The sequence below is a fragment of the Odocoileus virginianus genome, chromosome 21, assembly GCF_023699985.2.
Source record: "Odocoileus virginianus isolate 20LAN1187 ecotype Illinois chromosome 21, Ovbor_1.2, whole genome shotgun sequence".
In the NCBI taxonomy this organism is placed as follows: domain Eukaryota; kingdom Metazoa; phylum Chordata; class Mammalia; order Artiodactyla; family Cervidae; genus Odocoileus; species Odocoileus virginianus.
This window is the reverse complement of record NC_069694.1, coordinates 8,674,493-8,695,606: the sequence shown is the minus strand read 5'-3', so window position 1 is coordinate 8,695,606 and position 21,114 is coordinate 8,674,493. Positions and strand designations below refer to the sequence as shown.

Sequence of the window (21,114 nt, the reverse complement as noted above, 5' to 3'; positions counted from 1 at the left end):
TGGCCTGCTGGGAGGAGGCACTGGAAGACACATGCTAAACAAAGGAGCTGCTTTTGTGCAGATGATTAAAAAACAGGAGTGGGGAAATGGTGAGCTTATCTGCTAGCTGTATAGTTTTCTGTCTGTGTCAGATGACTCATTGGTCTGTGTTTCTGACTGTTTATGTTCGTATCTGGGGGTTTTCTGGAAGCAAATTTATTATCACTGTAATTGTGTGGGTAGTTGATCTGGATTAGCAGGGAGGGACCACTTTCTAATGCATTTCCTAAGAAATGGTATTAATTTTAAGCAATTGCCTTTGACAAAGATAAAAACAAGGTTGGTCTTGGTGTTTGCAAGGCATGCTGTGTTACATTCAAAATTTTTATTTAATCATCAAGTCATCTGTAATGAATGGAGTCGTTGCTGAATTAATTTGAAATAATTTGAAAAGTACCCCTATTCCCAAGTGTTATATGAAGCCACCAATTAAGGTAAACCTATAACCTAGAACACGTGTTCCAGTCATCAGAAACCCAGGCTGCTGGGTCCCGCCCCCCAGTTTGTGATTCAGCAGGTCTAAGGTGAGACCAAGAGCCTGCAGTTCTAACCAGTCAGCCAGTGCCACGGGTGCTGCTGGCCTGCAGACCTCACTGTGAGAACTTCTCCCGTGGACTGAACCCGCGGCCTGGGTTCTGTGGATGGTGACCCCCCGTGCTGGTGTGGGCAGCGGGATCAGGGAGACGTCTCCTCCTAGAGGCCCACAGTGAGGTCCAAGCAGTGTGGGCTTGACCAGCAGCTCTCATCATGGAGGGTCAACCGTGTGAGTGGTGAATGTTGGGTGGTCCCACCCCTTTTTAAAAATCCACGTGGACAAGCTCTTAAGGGCTCAGGTAGCAGCTGGGGCAAATCCCCATGTGGTCAGTGCTCACGGGCTAGTCGTTTTCTCACTTCTGCTCTGGAGCCTCTGTCAGGATGGCAGTCTTGCTTATTTAGCACAGGAGACCCTTCCCTCTGTGACCTGACTCGTTTCTTACAATCTGTATGCCCTCCTTCCAGTCCCCCCCCGGCCCCCGCTAACTTTCCCAGAGTCACGTGGAACTGCACGAAACTCCCCAGGAATTCATCGCGATGTGTCGTTTGAATTTCCTCCGTCTTCAGGGAGTGGCCTTCCTGGTCACCTTGCAGGGCTTGGTGCCTGGCCATCCCCTCCACCACTGCCCTCGCCCCACCCCAGTGGAAGGGACAGCCGAGGGGCACCTCTCCTCCAGGGAGGTCTTCCATCCCAGCCCTCTGTGCTTTGGCCACGCCTGTGGTTTGTCATGCTGACCTGTCACAGTGGCCACCTCAGCTGTCTCCTTGGGGACAGCAGTTGGTTCATTTCATCGTTGGTCTCGGAATGAACCAAATGCATGATTGGACGATGAGCACTGCAATTTGTAATGTTCATATTTTATATAAAAAGTCATGTATCTGCATAAATGTCAGATGTCTCCATTTAGATAGCTATATGTAAAGTTTATATAAAGTTTTTAAAATGGTTTTTCTTAAAATTGAGAATAAAGCTGCTGGAGAGAGCTGAGCCCCAGTCACTTGGGCCTGAAGTGGTGTGCTGCCTGGGGCCCTCGGCGTTCCTTCCTCCTCCTCTGCCTATTTGCCCTTGTCCCCTCCACCTAGCCCGTCCTTCCTGATTTCTCTCCCTCCTGCTTCACGTTTCCCAAGGGGCTGCAGGCTGCCATGACCTCCTGCTCCTCTGAGCTGCTCTTGCATGACGGTCAGCCCCCCGGCATACCGTTCTCAGGATCTTAGCAGCTCTGCTGAAGTTGCTGAGGGAGCATGAAGGACCTGGCAGGGTTGGGAGTGACCAGAGGAGTCTTCTCAGAGGGCATGACCTCAGCTGAGCTCTGGAGGAGAAGGAAGGGAGTCAGCCACACAGACAAAGGCCAGAAGGGCCACGCAGCCGCCCTGAGAGTGGCCAGACCCCTGCAGTGCTGGCTCCTCTCGTGACCACGGGTTCCGGACGCAGCCCCGGAGACCTGGGACCACGCTGTTATTTTCTTCATAGCGTATGTGTCTCTCTTCCCCAGTATCCTTCAGTCACCAGTTGTCATTTTTATCCTGAGCCCCAGTCTGATTGTGGAAAAGTCTAAGCAACACAAAGATTTCCGCAGCTTCAGGTTAAGATGATAAAATAATGATGACAGTGACGTTCAGCTCAGCACGTGCCCCTGGCCCAGAACTGCTGTTAGTGCCCGCAGGGGTTTGTCGCACAGTCCCTGCCTCGGAGCCGTGGGAGGCAGACGCTGTTGTCCGCTGGGGACAAGGAGGCCGGGGCACGGAGCGGTCGCGGGGCTGCTTTCTGGGTCCGTCAGTGGCAGCACACGTGTCAGCAGGGCCTCGTTCCCCTCTCGGTCGGCTCTGAGGCTCACCGGGCGGCTGGGAGGGTGAGATGCACGGGTGCTCAATGCTGCCTGGCGCAGAGTAAGTGCTGGGGGTCAAGTGCTGGAGCCTCGCTGTCCCCGTGGGAAAAGGAGGGGACTTGAGCTAAGTCATCCTCTAGTGTCCCTTTCACCCCACATTCCTGTGCTCCGTCAAGGGCTGAGGATTCCCTCAGGCCAGGGCAGGGAGGGCAGGCGAGCAGGAGCGTCCCCTGGGGGGCAGGCCTGGTCCGGACGCACCCCCCCGCACCCCCCAACACACCCCCCCAAAGGCCTGTGATGGTGGTGTGCTTCTCCACCTCACCATGTTTCATAAAACTGCAGGAACCACAATTTGAAATTCAAGGTTAGGTACGTGGTAACAGGAGAGATGAAACTATGATGAAGATGAACATTTCATATTCCCACTGAGGCTGAGTATTTGTTCCTCTTCATGGTTTTGTTGGGGCTTCCCTGATAGCTCAGTTGGTAAAGAATCCACCTGTAATGCAGGAGACCCCGGGTTGATTCCTAGGTTGGGAACATCTGCTGGAGAAGGGATAGGCTACTCCAGTATTATTGGGCTTTCCTTGTGGCTCAGCTGGTAAAGCATGCGCCTGCAATGCAGGAGACCTGGGTTTGATCCCTGGGTTTTGTTGTCTTTAATCAAGAAATGAGAGTCCTGACCTTTGATCCTTTCAAAAAGCGTGTTATCATCTCCCTTGCAGATACAAAAACAAATGCCATTCTTTCAGAGGGTAATTTATCCAGGGCGCTAAATGAAAAATTCACAGGTCTGCAGCATTTTCTTGGTTCTTTTCTAGCTTCTGTAGGCTTTGACTTTCTCAGGCACTTCCTCCCCATGGGGCGGTGCTTCACCCTGAGCTCTCACAGCTCAGCCCCAGAGGGAGGCCGCCCAGGCTCCCCAGGAGCGCCTGCGTGCACCTTCCTTCCCTCAGTCACCTTCTCCTGCCTCTGCCTGGCTCTCCTCCCTGCACGTCCATCACCCTGTGCCTTCCTGCTTCTCCATGAGCTATCGTCCCAGCCCCTCACCAGACTGAGTCCAAAGGTCATCTTTACAGACCCTTGGAAACTCAACCCCATGTGCCAACTTTGGGAAGTCATAGGGATAGAGATTTGTAAGGCTCTTGCATCCGTTTCCAGTTTCTGCATTTCTTGGCTGCTTAAAAAAAAAAAATCGTGTGCCTCCCCATCGCACCCCTCACTCCCACTGCACCCCATCTCAGGCAGAGGTAGGCTCCCTGTTCTGTCTTCAGAGCTTACGCTCTTCCCCACCCCCAGCCCTTCTCCACATTGTTTCCTAATAGCCCTTCATTTGTCAGATCTGCTAAGCTCTTCATTCCCTGATGGCTGGGGTATCGTTCCAGGGCTAAAGAATGCAAAAATGAGATAAATTTTCTTTTAGAAATTGTAAGAGCCCAAATTCTTCCATCATTCCCAGTGATTAATACATAAATAAGCTGGTCAGGCTGTTGATAACCTGGGCAGGACCATTCTTTTTTTGTCTGCGCACCGTCTGGTCATGAGCAGAATGGCTCAGTGCATAATGCTCACCTGCATTTCTTGTGGTGCTGCTCTTATAGGAAATGGCTCTTACTATTTCCACCCATCTGACTATTACTTGTCCTTAAAGCACAACCACCAGTTCCAGCAACCTGATGCTGGTAAGAATGACAGCTGATATTTTATCGAATGCTTCCCCTGTGCCAGGCTTCCCCGCCCCCACACTTCCATATGGAGAAGGTGTTAGTCTCTGAGTGTGTCTGACTCTCTGCAACCCCATGGACTGTACCCCACCAGGCTCCTCTGTCTGTGGGATTCTCCAGGCAAGAATACTGGAGTGGGTTGCCATTTCCTTCTCCAGGGGTCCTTCCCTGACCCAGGGAGCAAACCCAGGTCTCTTGCGTTGCAGTCAGATTCTTGACCATCTAAGCCACCAGGGAAGCATCTACATTGAATGCTCATGCTAATTCTCTGAGAGGCACTCTGGTGCAAGTTTTGCACGTGAGGGTGCAAGTGTAAAGTGTTCAGACCACCTGTTTGAGGTTAAGTAGTTCGGTTAGTGGTGGAGCTGGGATTTGACCCCAGACATCTGGCTCCAGGGCCCAAGGCCTTGACTTGATGCCCAGGAGAAATTCATTTTCTTTGCTGAACTTCTTGTACACTTTGTATTTCTTAGCAGTTGTCTACTTCTGTCTGTCATCCTTGACATTTGAGGGACTGTGTCATGTTCATAGGGCTTCTGGATTTCTAGTAGCAGGTGTCAAAAACTTAAAAATACTGGTTTTTAAAAAATGAATGTTTCTTAAAAATTATTTTTTCTTATGCTCAAGTTGCCTCAGTCATGTCTGACTCTTTGCAACCCCATGGGCCAGAGTCCGCCAAGGTCCTCTGTCTATGGGATTCTCCAGGCAAGAATACTGGAGTGGGTTACCATGCCTTCCTCCAGTGCACCTTCTTTCCAGGCAAGAATACTGGAGTGGATTGCCATGCCTTCCTCCAGGGCATCTTCCCAACTCAGGGATCAAACTGCATCTCCTGCCTTGCAGGCAAATTCTTTACCACTGAGCCACCTCATATAATGCAACTGTAGAAAAATAGCAAGTTTTTTTTTTTTTTTCCCATAAAGCATTCGAAGAAGTCAGGGTAGGGTGCAGAGAGATGAATTCATTTGTTAGTGATTTTCCTGTGTGTGTCTGCTGTTTTCCCAGGCATGGAATACAGCAGGGACCGCCGATATCTCTGCTCCCCGGGCATCTGTTCTGTTGTAGGAGAGGTGAGGCTTGTTCTTTGTAAACAGTTTGACAGCATTCATTCAAGGACTGCCTGTTTCTTTCTTAAATCTACACATTCCTTTTCTTTTTTTTTTTTAAGAAGTTTGCTTCAGCTGTTGGTACAGCAGATGCTGCAGATGTGAATCCCTGTTGTTAACTTTTCTCCGGAGATTAAATGTTCAGTTTTAATTCTTGTTTTCAGGGTCTGTGGGACATAGTTAAAACAGAGGTTTGAGAGTAACTGGAATTTTCAACGTTTTCTTTCTCTTTTGGCATGGGACATCAGGATTTTTCTAAAGGGATGGAGATAGTTATATAATGCTCTATCGTGGGATGAGAAATAAAAGCAGAATATTGGTGAGGACTGTCTCTTAGAAGGTCTGTCTCTTCATTTTCTTCCGGCGGCTCCTCTTTCTTACAGGTGTAATGCATCATTTAATGTCATGTCTTTAAAAGGAGGAGAACTGCAGTTCACACTTGGAATCAGTGTCTTGTGAAAGTGCAAGAAAGGAGCCCTCCTTGTATTCCAGACTTCACAGAGCCGGGGGCTGGACAGGTGTGAGGCCAGGCACACGTTCCTTTTCGTCCTGCCTTGTCGCACCCACGATGCGCCATGACGTTCCTCCCCACACGTGTGTGTGCAGGGGGGACGTGGCAGCGGAGAGCGGCCGCAGAACAGTTGGGCATCAGCAGTATTGGCAGCCCGGCATAGATCATATTTATGACTCTCCCGAGAGTGTTAGAGCAGTGATTTAGGTAGAGGCAGCTGTCTCTTCGGGGCCCTGAGTTATGGCTGGTTAAAAAATTCTTAGAGCCCGCTGAAGGCTGCTGTTGCTGAGCATCTACGTAGTTTAAGCCCTCTGCATCCTGTCTTTATAGGAGATGTCAGAACAGTGAAAGCCAGTCCCAGACTGGCCTGTGCCTGCAGCCCTGCGGTTGTGTGGCTTTGCAGACCTCAGAGAGATGCCTGGCACTGCCTGCGGTCTCCGCAGCTGGGTTGGTCAGAGGTGGATGCCGTTTCCCACACTGTGCCCCGAGGGCCCGGAGCCCAGAAGGTGTATGTGTTTGCAGAGGTTTACAGAGAGGGACTGACCAGCTGGCCTGCGGGTGGGGGCGCCGGCTCTGACTCTGCACTGAGCCGCGCTCTTCCACCTGAGCCTCTGGCTGGCTGCCTCTCAGCACGGACGAAAGTCGAGGACGGAAGCGAGGTCCCCACGTTGTCCTGGAGAATATTAGAAACAGCAAAGCCTCTCTCAGACCACCAAGCACATCATATCCTGGGTACATATAAAGGACTCGACAAATTCTGGCGTCAACAGCTTAGGAACTATCCACGTTAACTCATGCATTTGTTTATGATTAGGGCAAGGTCCTAATAATAAAAGCAAGCCAGCAGTTGTCCAACATTTTCATGCTATCCTCACCCTGCCACTCTAGTCAGGCCCCTGCATACAGGGGTGTATCCCTCACACAGCTGCGCCCTGGACACGCATGCACACACTTGAGTGATCAGCAAGTATAGCCTTGTCCCAGATCTGGGTCTTTTTCCATTGATGAGATTAGCCAGGTCACATTGAGAATAAACAAATGTTTATCCCCTTTGTGTAAATTAGTAGTAACTAGGTTCCTGTTAATATGAACAAAAGATAGTATATTTTAAAAAATTGTTAATTAGAGACTAGGACACCAGTAATTGTTATCACATAAAATAAACTTAGTGAAGAGGGTATTTTACCCCTTCCCAGGGTTTAGGAGCGAGTAAGTGATCGGTATTTTATTCTGATTCAGGTTCTCACTGGAGGTGATTTTGTCCTCCCTGGTCCCCAGTGGGCATTTAGCGCTGTCTGGGTGTTTTTGATTGTTAGTGCTGGCATGAGTGGATATTACTATCCTCTAGTAAGTAGTACCCAGGGATGCTTATAAACATTCTGCAATGCACAGAACAGTCCTCTGTGATAAAAAAAAAAACTAGCCCAAAGTGTCAGTGGTCCTGCCGATGAGACACCCTGCTGTAAATTGTTAGGTTTATTTGCTGAACTGTATAGTGGATTAGCCTTTATTGAGTTAGTTCACACTAGTGCTCATAATCCATTGTGTTCTGCACTGGGCCTTGGTACCCTGACCAGGATTGGGATGAGCTCCAACCATGTGTGAAAGCCTGAGTTCAGGCAGCTGATGGAAACCCTTGGACTATGTTCTATGGGCCATAGAACAGCCAAAGAAAATGAACAACTGACATGATAATAAGTACCTAGGGTCGTGGGAGGGGTGAACAGTAAAAATGTGGTGTGGAGCCCAGTTTTCTGAGTGTGTTTTGAGACCACCAGTGGTGGCATCCCCTGGGAGCTTGATGGAAATGCAGACTCTCAGGCTCCCCTCAGACTGACTGAGTCGACATCTGCATCTCTGCAGGATACCCATGTGCGTCTGAAAGTTAGGTACTGGGTAAGCATTTTTTACTTGGAGGAAAATATATCTCGATTCAAACTGTGGCTCTGACTTTTACCAGAGGTGTGACTGTGGCCACGTTATAAAACCTCACTGCACCTTAGTTATTTTGCCTGTAGAAAGGGGATAACATCACCCACCTCTTGAAGTGGTTGTGACCATCAAACAGGCTTATCTGTGCCAAGGACTCATCACGTGGTAAAAGCTCAACGAACTGAGCTGTGATGAATAAAAAGAAAAAGAAGGCGAAAGTAGAGAGAACCCTTTTGTTGTTCAGTTGCTCAGTCGTGTCTGACTCTCTGTGACCCCGTGGGCTGCAGCACGCCAGGCTTCCCTGTCTTTCACCATCTCCCAGAGTTTGCTCAAACTCACGTCCATTGAGTCAGTAATGCCATTCAACCATTTCATCTTCTGTCATCCCCTTCTCCTACCTTCAATCTTTCCTAGCATCAGGGTCTTTTCTAGTGAGTCCGCTCTTCACATCAGGTGGCCAGAGTATCGGAGCTTCAGTTTTAGCATCAGTCCTTTCAATGAATATTCAGGACTGATTTCCTTTAAGATTGACTGGTTTGATCTACTTGCCATCCATGGGACTCTTCAAGAATCTTCTCCAACACCACAGTTCAAAAGCATCAATTCTTTGGCGCTCAGCTTTCTTTATAGTCCAACTCTCACATCCATACATGACTACTGGAAAAACCATAGCTTTGACTAGACGGACCTTTGTCGGCAAAGTAATGTCTCTGCTTTTTACAGAGAACCCTAGGGAAGCAATTTGTGCCTTAAACCTCATAGTCATCATCACCAGACAGTGCTTGGACTCTTTGCAAATCTGATTTCTTTGAATAGGAAAATAGCGGAACCTGGAGTGTCATAAGCTTCTGTAGACTGTGGTTCTTGTCAGTAGCCTAGTTGACAAGAGAGTTGACTTCCTGAATATTCACTGAATATTCAGAGGGTCTGGGGACCAACAGCCAGCATTCCTAGACACCCAGCCTGAGGCACACTGCTCTGTTCATTCTGCCGCAATTTGAAAGTCAATATAGTAGGAATCTTTAGGACACTGAAGGAGGAGAAAGGCTGTGGCCGACAAGAAGGATGCAGTTTGAGGAAGGAGACCACGAGAGTTGAGTCCTCATCTTACTGATAGGGTTTAAGGATGGGAAGGAGTCTTCAGATTCAGTCCACTGAATGCTCAGGTGACGGGGCGGTCCCTGGGTTTTTTCTGTATACACATGAAGGTCTGCTGAAATTCGGCTCTACCCACCGCTCCTGCGCCTGCCGCATCACCCCTGACAGCTCACGAGAATTACTTTTTGGAAACAAGAATCTTTTATGAACCAGAGGGAGGGTAAATACTTCCAGTATGAGATAAAGCAGAACTTGAATCATGACTGCAGGGTCCAGCAGAGTGTCAGCAGCCAAGACGGTAAAAGAAGAAAACAGACGAAGAACAGAAAAGGGAAGGGCTCAAGTGGAAGACTTCGTGCTGCAGAATCAGATTAAGTTAATAATTCTGACTAAAGTTCCTTTTGAAAAAGGGATTAATTTAGACTGTATTATGTTCAGTCATGAGTGCCCCTCTAAGTATACAGGTTGTGGGAGGTGATTTGTCTTCTAAGTGTTTTGCAAGAGAACATTTTTTCAACCTTTGATTTAAACCAGAACAGATTTGCAGTATTTTCTTTAATTTTCAATTCTAAAAATGTTTATTATCAACAAATTTTAGAAAACTTTCAGGAAATACAAAGATGAAGGGCAATCACATCAAACCCAGAGCCTGCCAATCTCTTACTCAACTATTATTTATCAAGCACCTGTTGGGTGCCAGGGACTGCATGGTGCTGGACAGACCCTCATGGACAAGAAGGCAAAGTTCTGACCTCTGAGCTTACAGTTGAGTGACTACATTTTGATGTGTTTCCTTCTAGTATTTTTTTGTCTGCCCTTAATATGTGGTAGCCAACAATAGGAGTTAGCATTCCCTGCATTCCTGTGTGTTGGACCCTGTTTTAGGTGGTTTGTATGTATGTGTTAACTCAGTCCCTGTAACACCATTATGAGGGAGGGGTTATTATTCCCACTTGAAAGATTGGGAAATGGAGGCTCAAAGAGGTTAAGAAACTTGCTAAAGATCACAAAATCCACAAATGAAGGGTCTTGATTAAAACCATTAAAAACCAGGCAGCCTTACTCCAGAGCCTGACCTATTAATCACTGAACTGTCTGCCTCTCATAATATTTACAAAATTGAAATCATACAATATAGACAGTTTTGATTCCTGCTTTTAAATTGACCGTTACACTGAGCATCCTCCTGTAACGTTCATAAATGGTTCTATTATTTCTTACCTCCAAAAACGTACAATTTTAGTTCATTTGTTTAATAGGCTCACAACGAAACAAGTGTAAATAAAAATGTGATAAGTACTCTTAATGGCTTGTTATTTTTTTTAATTCAACATTTTTAAGAGGAGTTAAGGTGGATGACTTACATTAGGAAATTAAACATTTTGTGGCTTATGCATGATTTCACAGCAGGAAGACAAACCCAGCTTTAGATAAAAGGCAGTGGTGATGACTGTTCTGTAAATCAGACATAACGTGGAATTGCGTTAGAACCACTGGGTGGAAGAGAGAGTGTGTTGTCGGGTGGACGGTTGTCAGGCTCAGGTTGCCTGCACAGGCTTTTCCCTGCATGTGTTAAGAATGCACTGAGTCAGATGAGGTCCACTTGTAGGGGAACTTAACGCTGCTCTTCATGGCTACTTTCATGGTGAGCCATTGGGATGTTCTCTGTGCCTGTCTACAAGGTATTGGTTACTGTAACACTGCACCAGCAACATCATGCCTGCAGTTGGGAAAGGCACACATTCTTGAACTGTAAAGAGATTTCAGCTAAGAAATAGAAATTTGAAAATTGATGGCATAAGAGACATTTGAATTGTGAAAGTGGTAATCACTCAGTTGTGTCCTACTCTTTGCGACTCCGTGAGCTGCAGCCCTCCAGGCTTCTCTGCCCGTGGAATTTTCCAGGCAAGACTACTGGAGTGGGTTGCCATTCCTGTTTCCAGAGGATCTTCCTGACCCAGGGGTCGAGCCTGGGTCTTCTGCATTGCAGGAAGATTCTTTACCAATTGAGCCGCCAGGGAAGCCCCTTGTAGGTGTTTGTAATTGTAGGAGTATCTATAGAAAGCACGAACTCACTGTCTCACCCTGGACGAATTACCTGGCTTCTCTGAGCTGTAGCTTTCTCTTCAGGCTGATACTTGCCTTCTGGATTTGGCATCAGGATGAAAGAAATCTGTCCATATGAACACCTGACATGGTGCCCAGCGCTTGGTAGAAGAGCTATTAATGGTCACTGTTACTATTGGCAGTTAAAGATTACAAGCTTTAATCTTCTTTTAAAGCACCTAGCCTTATAACACGTGGTCAGGAATGTACCTGAAGCCAGACTGCTTGGGTTCCAGCCCTGGCTCTGACTGCTCCTGGCTGTGTGGCGCTGGGTAAGGCACGTAGCTGCCTGTGCTTCAGTTTGTTTCTCTTTAGAACTGGATAGTTATACCATACCTGCATCTGAGGGCGGCTGAGCGGTAAGTGAATAATTATACATAAAACCTGCAGAACAGCTTGGATCAGAGTGAATGCTATATGAAAGTTTGCTGTGGTTATTAATCATATAGTCATTAATTCAGAAAAAGGTAAAATATTATACCTTACAAAGCAAGTGTCTTCGAAGATTTCCCCAGCTGCTGTGACTTCTTACTATTTGATGTAGCAATATAACTTGTTAGACGTTTGTAGCTCAGGTGTAGCTTTTCAATTCATAGTAAAACTTGAATTTTAAATTTAGTAATGTTATTTTTAATATCTGAATGAGCAGAATTTTCTGATTAGGGACTATATTTAAATATAATTTTTTATTGAAAAATGGCCATTCTGGATGTGGTATATGTATACAGTGGAATACTCAGTCATTAAAAAGGATGATTTTTTGTCATTTGCTGCAGTAAGAGATGGACTTGGAGGGTATTATGCTTAGTGAAATAAATCAGAGAAAGATGAAAACTATATGATCTCCTTTCCTTTACATGTAGAATCCAAAAAATACAATAAACTAATAAATATAACAAAATAAAAGACTCACAGAGAACAAACTTAGTGGTTCAGGGGGAGGTGGGATGAAGGGGAAGAGGATAAAGGGTGCAAACTACTATGTATAAAATAAACTACAGGAATATATTATACAACTCAGGGAGTATAGCCAGCACTTTGTATGAATTATAAATGGAGCATAACCTTTAAGCATTGTGCATCACTGTCTTACACAGCTGTGACATATAATGTGTGTGCTCAGTTGTGTCCGGCTCTGCAGTCCCATGGACTGTCGCCTGCTACCCACCAAACTCTCTGTCCTTGGGATTTCCCAGGCAAGGATAGCGGAGTGGGTCGCCATGCCGTGATCCCAGGGGACCTCCTCGACCAGGGATCGAAGCTGCATTGGCAGGCGGATTCTTTACCCCTCTATCACCTGGGAAGCCAACATATCATACTGTATAGCAACTATACTTCACTTAAATAAATAAAAAGGAAGAACAGGAAAAGCTGACCATTCTGAAATGCCCTTTTCCCTCCTCAGATTACTCAGAGCTGGGAGAGCTTCCCCCACGATCGCCACTAGAACCAGTTTGTGAAGATGGACCCTTCGGCCCCGTCACAGAGGAAAAGAAAAGGACATCTCGTGAACTTCGAGAGCTCTGGCAAAAGGCCATTCTGCAGCAGATACTGCTGCTCAGGATGGAGAAGGAAAACCAAAAGCTGCAAGGTTGGTCTTCTTTTTTTAACACTAAACTCGCCTGATGGCGTTTTAGTTGGTCCTGACTCTGAAGTGAGACACATCAGACATAGATGTGCTATTAAAAAGAAAAAGCAAGGTTCTCCAGCATACATAAATATACATATTAAATGCCTGTTTTACTTTTTTAAAGTAAAGTTAATACCTTTTACTTTCTGGAGATTTAATGATAATTTCACCAATTGTAAGTTGAATCTTCTGAGAGACATCCTTCAGATGTAAGCTTTAACTCTCTGAAAAGCGTCTTTTCTTCTTTCTCTTTGTCCTTGCTTTGTCCTCCGTGGTAATCTTTGCCTGCGTGTTAAGTGTGAACAGATCCTACATAAATCATTATAGTTCATAACCTCACTCTGTACTTTTTTAGTGAGTTGCAGGTAACCTGAAAACCAGAGGACTGGACTGCAGGTTAGCTGAGTTCTACCTGTATTGATACTCAGGTTTTAGATAGACTGATTCGCTTAATCCTGGTGACAACTCCAGAAGTTAGGTAGTAGCCTGAAGAGAAAGCGGAGACTCAGAGGAGCTCCAGGGTTACGTTAGTGCCAAATTGAGACATGAAGTCTGAAGTTTAGATTTTGTCCATTTCCTGATTCCAGTAGTCATTTGAATCAATAAATATTATTTTTCAAAGTAGCTGAGGAGCTGTGTTTTATGTACCCTGGTAGTATAATGGAAAGAACATGGGTCTTGGAGTACAGAGAGTTGCCTGAATGTAAAATAAGGAGGATTTTGGTTGAGAAATCTGAACATACTCTTAAAAGGGAGGCTTGTACATGCTGACCCTGTCCAGAGCAGCTTTGGAATTACTTTCTGTTTTGTTGAACTTGCTCTAGACTGCAGATCTTCATCTTTTACTGTAGCGTTTTTAGAGAACTCGAAGTTAAGACAACAAATCTGATGAATAAGGTTCATTGTCCAAATGAGTATATCATCTTTGACCAAAAGCAAGGAGTCAAATACAAAGGAACAAGACCTTTTGATAAGAATAGTTGAGTGGTTGGAATGGTCTGTTCACAGCCTCTCCAGTACCCAGTGTTGAAGCTGAGAAAGACAGCTCGTCCCATGAGGCTACTATGGACAGAGATGCCACGGTGAGGGGAGTTTATAGCAGTGAATGCAAAGTTTTCTCCCAACTCTGTTTTTCTGTCATTTTGTTGCATGTTCTTGAAAGTAATTCTAAAAGCAAATGTCTAAAACAGTGATGGCATCGCTGAGTGTTCCGTCAGCTAGATGACAGCTTTGGAGCAGAGCCCTCGAGTCATTGGGTGTTGGTTGGCATTTTTGTTGAAAAGCTGAAAGGCAGTTACATTCATCGTGTAGCCCATAAACCTTGATGCTTATCTTATCCAGGCTTCTTGCAGATGGCAGCCGCGGGAGCTCAGAATGTAGTTGTAAAACATAAAGGATACTGGCTGGCTTCTTGCGAATGTGGGGAGGAACCATGACTGTAACTGATGATACAGGGTCAGATTGCCACAGAGGCAAAGCTTTTGTGAAGCTGTGCAAATGATGACCAGGCCAGCTAGAATGGATGGGGAAGGGGTCTCTAAGGTACTGGGAATGCCTTGCTGGGTGTTGCATTGAGTTCAGTAGCCCTTGCCGGCATCTTCATTTGCTGCTTCCTTATTTCATCCAGCAGAGTTCTGTCCTGTGTGGTCTCTTATTTTTACTGTCTGAATCTCTTTCTTTTCTTAGCTCTATAAAGTCCAATACACTTTTGTGGTGAAAGCATAATAAACTTACTAAATAGCATTTAGGAAGCATTGTGTACAGTACCTATATTGCTGAGGAAAATAATCACCAATAAGAGCCTCATCATGAATCATCTAAAAACATTTAATAGATTTTCTTGGGGTGACATGAGGGGTGCAGAACCTTATTATTAAATGCAAAAGCAAGATTTGACAAAAAACCAGTCAGAAATTCACTAGAGAGAATCATTCTATTCTTTTTTTTTTTTTTTTTTGCAGCTGGGAGAGACTCTTGCAGTTGATTAAGGGTTCAGGCTGATTTCATGCTCTTTGGGAAAGAAAGTAGAGGAACATATACAAGGAGTTTTTCCCCATGGTTAAGGCTTTTTCTTGGCTTTGGAATGCATGGATCAAATATTTATTACTATTCTTGGAGCATTACATTCAAGAAAGAATCAAACCCTGTCATCTGAACCTACTTCACTTACCTGTTGCCCATTGGAAGCTGAGTTGTGATTTCCTCGAAGTTGAACAGCTGATGCTCAGTGGTGTTGGGACTGAGATGCACGGCCTCTCTCACGGGCCCACAGTCTTCTGCAGCACCCTCTGCAAGGCCCTTTCCCCCATTACGCACGATGGAGCAGCCTGACACTGGACACTAGGGAGACTCACCACAACCATGGGTTTTGGTCAGCACTGTGTTGCTTTTGGAATGAGCCATATACTTAATGTTGCAGATACTTGTTCAGTTGCTAAGTCCTGTCTGACACTTTGTGAGGCCATAAGCTGCAGTCAGACTTCCCTGTCTTTCACTATCTCCCTGAGTTTGTTCAAACTCATGCCCATTGAGTCAGTGTTGCCATCCAACCATCCCATCCTCTGTCATCCTGGTCTCCTCCTGCCCCCAGTCCTTCCCAGCATCAGGGTCTTTTCCACTGAGTCGGCTCTTCACATCAGGTGGCCAAAGTATTGGAGCTTCAGCTTCAGTGTCAGTCCTTCCAGTGATTATTCAGGGTTGCTTTCCATTAGGATTGACTGCAGTCAATCCTTTCAGTCTAAGGGACTCTCAAGAGTCTTCTCCAACACCACAGTTTGAAAACATCAATTCTTCAGTGCTCTGCCTTCTTTATGGTCCAGCTCTTACATCCATACATGACTACTGGAAAAACCATAGCTTTGAATATATGGACCTTTGTCAGCAAAGTGATATCTCTGCTTTTTAATACACTGTCTAGGTTTGTCACAGCTGTTCCTCCAAGGAGCAAGCGTCTTTTAATTTTGTGGCTGCAGTCACTGTCTGCATTGATTTTGGTGCCCAAGAAAATGAAATCTAACTCCACATTTTCCCCATCTATTTGCCATGAAGTGATAGGACTGGATGCCATGTTCTTAGTTTTTTGAATGTTGAGTTTTAAGCCAACTTTTTCATTCTCCTCTTTCACCTTTATCAAGATGTTCTTCAGTTCTTCACTTTCTGCCATTGAAGTGGTATCATCTGCATATCTGAAGTTACTGATATTTCTCCCTGCAGTCTTGATTCCAGCTTGTGCTTCATCCAGTCCAGCATTTCTCATGATGTACTCTGCATGGAACTTAAATTGGCAGGGTGACAGTATACAGACTTGGCGTACTCCTTTCCCAATTTGGAACCAGTCTGTTGTTCCATGCCCAGTGCTAACTGTTGCTTCTTGTTCTGCTTACAGGTTTCTCAGGAGGCAGGTAATGTGGTCTCGTATCCTCATCTCATTGAGAATATTCCACAGTTTGTTCTTTTGTCCTTTATACTGTGTGATCCACCCAGTCAAAGGTTTTAGCATAGTCAGTGAAGCAGAAGTAGATGTTTTTTGGAATTCCCTTGCTTTCTCTATGATCCAATGTATGTTGGCAATTTGATCTCTGATTCCTCTTCCTTTTCTAAATCCAGTGTGTACATCTGGATGTTCTTGCTTTACATACTGTTGAATCCTAGCTTAAAGGAGTTTGAGCATCCTCTTGCTAGCATCTGAAATGAGTGCAATTGTACAGTAGTTTGAACATTCTTTGGCATTGCCTTTCTTTGGGATTGGGAAGAAAACTGACCTTTTCCAGTCCTGTGGCCACTGCTGAGTTTTCCAACTTTGCTGGCATGATGAGTGCAGCACTTTAACAGCATCATCCTTTAGGATTTGAAGTAACTCAGCTGGAATTCCATCACCTCCACTAGCTTTGTTGTAGTAATGCTTCCTAACGCCCACTTGACTTCACACTCCAGGGATATCTGACTCTGCACACCATTGTGGTTATCTGGATCATTATGATACTACATCTGCATAATGGTAACACAGTGAAGTTTGAGTTTTAATTGAAGTATAATTGAAGATATTTTTGAAAGTTTTTTTCCTAGTTAAATACCACATGTTAGTTATAAAAAAATTAGATAGTGTGGTTTTTCTAAAATTTCTACAAGTTTGGGTGTCACTTAATTACTCAGCCTCCCAGGCCCTTAGCCTTCCTTCCCTTCCTAAGCTTTCAAGAGATGGCAGCAGTCAGAGGAGCATCTTGTCTGTGAAGTGAAGTTCAGTTCAGTTCAGTTGCTCAGTCGTGTCCAACTCCTTGTGACCCCATGGACTGCAGCACACCAGGCTTCCATGTCTATCATCAACTCCCTGAGTTTACTCAAACTCATGTCCATTGAGTCAGTGATGCCATCCAACCGTCTCATTCTCTGTCCTCCCCTGTTCTCCCACCTTCAGTCTTTCCCAGCATCAGGGTCTTTTCCAAGGAGTCAGTTCTTCACAACAGGTGGCCACTGTATTGGAGCTTCAGCTTTAGCATCAGTCCTTCCAATGAATATTCAGGACTGATCTCTTTTAGGATGGACTATTGGATGTCCTTGCTGTCCAATGGACTCTCAAGAGTCTTCTCCAAAACCACAGTTCAAAAGCATCAGTTCTTTGACGCTAAGCTTTCTTTATAGTCCAACTCTCACATCCATACATGACTACTGGAAAAACCATAGCTTTGACTAGATGGACCTTTGTTGGCAAAGTAATGTCTCTGCTTTTAATATGCTGTCTAGGATGGTCATAACTTTTCTTCCAAGGAGCAAGTATCTTAAATTCATGGCTGCAGTCTCCATCTGCAGTGATTTTAGAGCCCCCCCCCCCCCCCAAATATAAAGTCTCTCACTATTTCCATTATTTCCCCATCTGTTTGCCATGAAGTGATGGGACCAGATGCCATGATCTTAGTTTTCTGAATGTTGGTGAAGGCCAGGGAAGCCTGGCATGCTGCAGTCCATGGGGTTGCAAAGAGTCAGACACAACTGAGAGACTGAGCAGCTAAGTGTACTTCATCTCATTTATCTTTACAGGAGTGACTCAACGAAATAGCGGTAATTCCTATTTAAAAAGTAATTCAGGGTGCAAAAATCCTTTGCCCAGCTCATCTGCTCTGCTGCCCTGGACAGAGTAACAAACCTGCGCAGCCTTGGTCTTCTCCAGAATAAGATTCGGTGCCAGGCAGTGCGTGTCTATGGGCAGGGGAGAGCAGGCTTATTTAGGTACATACTGACTTACCAGTGTCTCTGGGACTAAGAAGAACTCTTTGCCAATAAACTAAACAACTGAGATGAAATGGACAAACTTACTGAAAGATGCAATTTATCAAAACTGAAATAAGGAAAAAAAAGAAGTCTGAATGTTCCTATATCTGTTAAAGAGATAAAATTTGTATTAAAAAATCTTTCACACAAAGAAAACTCTAGGTCCAAGCAGCTCCCCTGGATTCTATCAAATATTTAAGGCCCCTAATTGATACTTAGAAAACAATGTGTCATTCATCACAGCAAGTTCCGCAGTGTGGTGGAGAACAGTAGAGAAAGGCAGGGGGTGTAGGCCCACATGCCTTCTGCTTGGGCCAGGGTGTTGAGCCCAGTCCTCCCATTCAAAAAAACCCTGCCTCAGATTCATGTTGATATCTGGCAGAAACTAACATAAAATTATAAAGCAATTATCCATCAATTAATAAATAAAAATGTTATTTTAAATGATATTATTAAAGAAATATAAAAACAAAACCTACCTCAGCGTGTTGTTAACATTAAATGTTACTAAGTATAAAGTACTGAAGTTTAAGTACAGAAGACTTGCAGTATTTGTTTATTATTGTCATAAAGAAGACAAGTTTAGCAGCTCTGCGGAAGCCTGTATATTGGCCTGTGCTTAGCTGTGTCTCCTACCTGCTTTCCCCATAACTCACAGTCCAGATGGGGGATGTGCTGTGGACGGGTGTGGGGCTGATAGCATCGCCCCTGTGGTCTGAGTAGGAGTGAGTGGTTTGGTGGGAGTGAGACTGTCAGTTTCAGTCCTTCTTAGAATGCTTACATTTCCTTTCCTTTATTGATCCCCCCACCTTTAGTTTGGTGACTCAGGTAGAGTTCTTCCTAGTGGACCTGTAGGCTGAAAAAGGTAGGAAGTAGTAACTATCTTCATATATTTGAGAAGATGCCATGTGAAAAAGGTAGATTTATTCTGTTTAGCCCCAGGCAGCAGAAACGGGAGGAAGGGTAGATGTTACCAATACTTAATGGAGGTTTGGCTCCAAGTAAGAAGGAACTATCCTCCGAGAGCCTCTCCCAGTTTAGGTGAAGTTTTGTTGAGATCTAATCCTGCCAGCCACCAGGAATTCTAACACACAGTTCTTGCCTTTGACATGGTTACAGTTGATAGGGTAGCTATGGAGATGGATAGGATTGGACCGGTGCAGTATATTTTAGCAGAAGAGCCAACAAAATCCATTGGGGATGAAGGAATAAGAGGAATCAGGGATGCCTCCTGGGTATCTAGCTTTTTCTGTGATAAGAAAGCTGGGGTGGGGCGGGAACTGGTCTTCACCTTGGACCTGTTAAGCTGGCTGCAGCTGCTGGCTACAGGCGTCTCAGTGGTGGTGATAAGCCGGCAGCCTTGCTGTGAGACAGGAGACGCATAGCCATAACTCACTAGTGCTCTTCAATTGTCTGTTCTAGCCTCTGAGAATGATTTGCTGAACAAGCGCCTAAAGCTTGATTATGAAGAAATCACTCCTTGTCTTAAAGAAGTGACTACAATGTGGGAAAAGATACTGAGCACTCCAGGAAGATCAAAAATTAAGTTTGACATGGAGAAAATGCACTCGGCTGTTGGCCAAGGTAAGCCTAACTGGGAATCAGTCCAGTTGGCCTCACCCCTCATTGGTGACTAGGGAGAAGTATGGAATAAAAACAAATTTTTAGGTTCAGTTTCAGCAACGATCTCTCTCCTGTTTATCATGTCTTTACCCGATTTGTTTCCAGATGTCTTCGTCTCAATTTCTCTTAAATTACGATTTCTCTTAATTAAGGAAACAGGAAGAAGAAAAAGGTCCACCTAAGGGCCTAGTTGCCTACAAGCTGTCTAACGATGTGACGATACACAGAGTTACACAGTAAACTGACAGCAAGCTGTGTACGTTCCGTCTGGGTGCTCTCCGCAGCTCAGAGTCCAGCCCAGACTTCAGGCAGGTAGACCGGGTTTGGATCCCGCTTCTACCAGTTGCTCTGCAGAGTGTTCTTAGGCAAATGGCTTAACGTCTCTGGCCTCACTGTACACATGTGTGAGATGTGGGTGACAGCAGTGGCCGTTGTGAGAAGCCGCTGCAGGTGTGTGCTCTGCTGAGAGGCTGGGGGGTGTGGGCGCCTGTGTTCAGTGTGGTCTGCTGCCTGGGTGCTGGTCTGGACAGTTGCTGATCCAAGGTGAGTGCAGAACTTGAGACTCAGCATCTAGAAACTTCCCGCGTGATTTGACAGTGATCCTAGTGGAACAAAGTGGTCTTGTATATTTTGTCAGTCTTATTTTTTTCCCATTGCTAATTCACTGTCTTTTATCAAAGTATCAGTCTGTAACGATTGGAACATTTAAAAAGAAGAAAATGGCCCTTCATTGGAACATTTCAAAAGAAAAAACTGGAGGTAGTTTGACTTCGATTTTAGAGCTTATTGATTGTTCTTCAGTGATTGTTAGTGTTCAAGTAACACAAAACTATTTATTTTTAAATGTGTGTTAATGTCTACTGGCAAGATGGGAAGTTTCCTGAGTCTGATCTAGTTCTAGCGCTCCTGAAGTCTTGTCAGTCTGGGCGTGAATAACTAGGTGTTTAGAATAAGGGTAGGTAAATCTTATCTTCTGGCTGCATCAGCAATTCAGTAAACCAAGTTGCACATGCATTATTTATCTCTGCGAGTAAATGGAGCAAAGCAGCTTTTCTACGATGTTCTCTCTATTAGGTATTATCTCTAACCTTTATCTGAGTTTTGACAGCTTAAGTTTTAGTAATAATATATGAGTTACCACTAGTTAAAACTTCCCCCTCTATATGGATAAGGAGACTTGGACCTAGAGATGTTGAGTTATGGGCCCAGGACCACAGAGCGGGTTGCATCCCAGGCTGCTGGAGTTCTAGCCACCACTGATGCTGCCCAAGGTTGAGCTAGGCCTCGGCCGTGCTGTTCTCAGAGACCAGAAGTGTGGGTGCTGAGGACTCAGGTCCTGTATCGGCCACAGTGGCCTGTGGCAGTTGTCCTCATCTTTCTGGCCTCTGGCTTCCAGAAAGAGAGGTATGGACCCCGCAGAGGGTCTCACAGCTTTCTTCCAGGTCTTATATTCTTTGTGCAGTGATGGCTGCTGGAGGCTTACCATTGCACCAACTGGCCCTAGATCGCCATTTTGAAAAAAGAAAGCAGAAAAAAGAATGAGTCCTGTCTTTCCCTTTTCACTGTTGACTAGATGATAGTCTTCAGGTAGCTCTACTTTTGCATAGGTAAATTGCATGGTTCTGTGACAGCAGTCCAAATGTTTGAGCTTCTTAGGAGCCTGGCACCTGGACATATAGTGGTTTCCATCATGCATTTGCAAGAGGAACCAAATAGAAGT

At 45.1% G+C, this 21,114-nt stretch overlaps 1 protein-coding gene across 7 annotated transcripts in view; it reads left to right on the top strand.

Annotated features, from left to right (window-relative positions):
• Window positions 1–21,114, top strand: part of TBC1D1 (TBC1 domain family member 1) — a 227,337-nt gene that overhangs the window by 165,862 nt on the left and 40,361 nt on the right. For all 7 annotated transcript variants that reach the window (XM_070452043.1, XM_070452042.1, XM_070452045.1 and 4 more), the window contains 2 exons: window positions 12,282–12,467; window positions 19,194–19,355. In XM_070452043.1, the coding sequence (XP_070308144.1) occupies window positions 12,282–12,467; window positions 19,194–19,355 (348 nt within the window). The remainder of the gene's footprint in view (window positions 1–12,281; window positions 12,468–19,193; window positions 19,356–21,114) is intronic.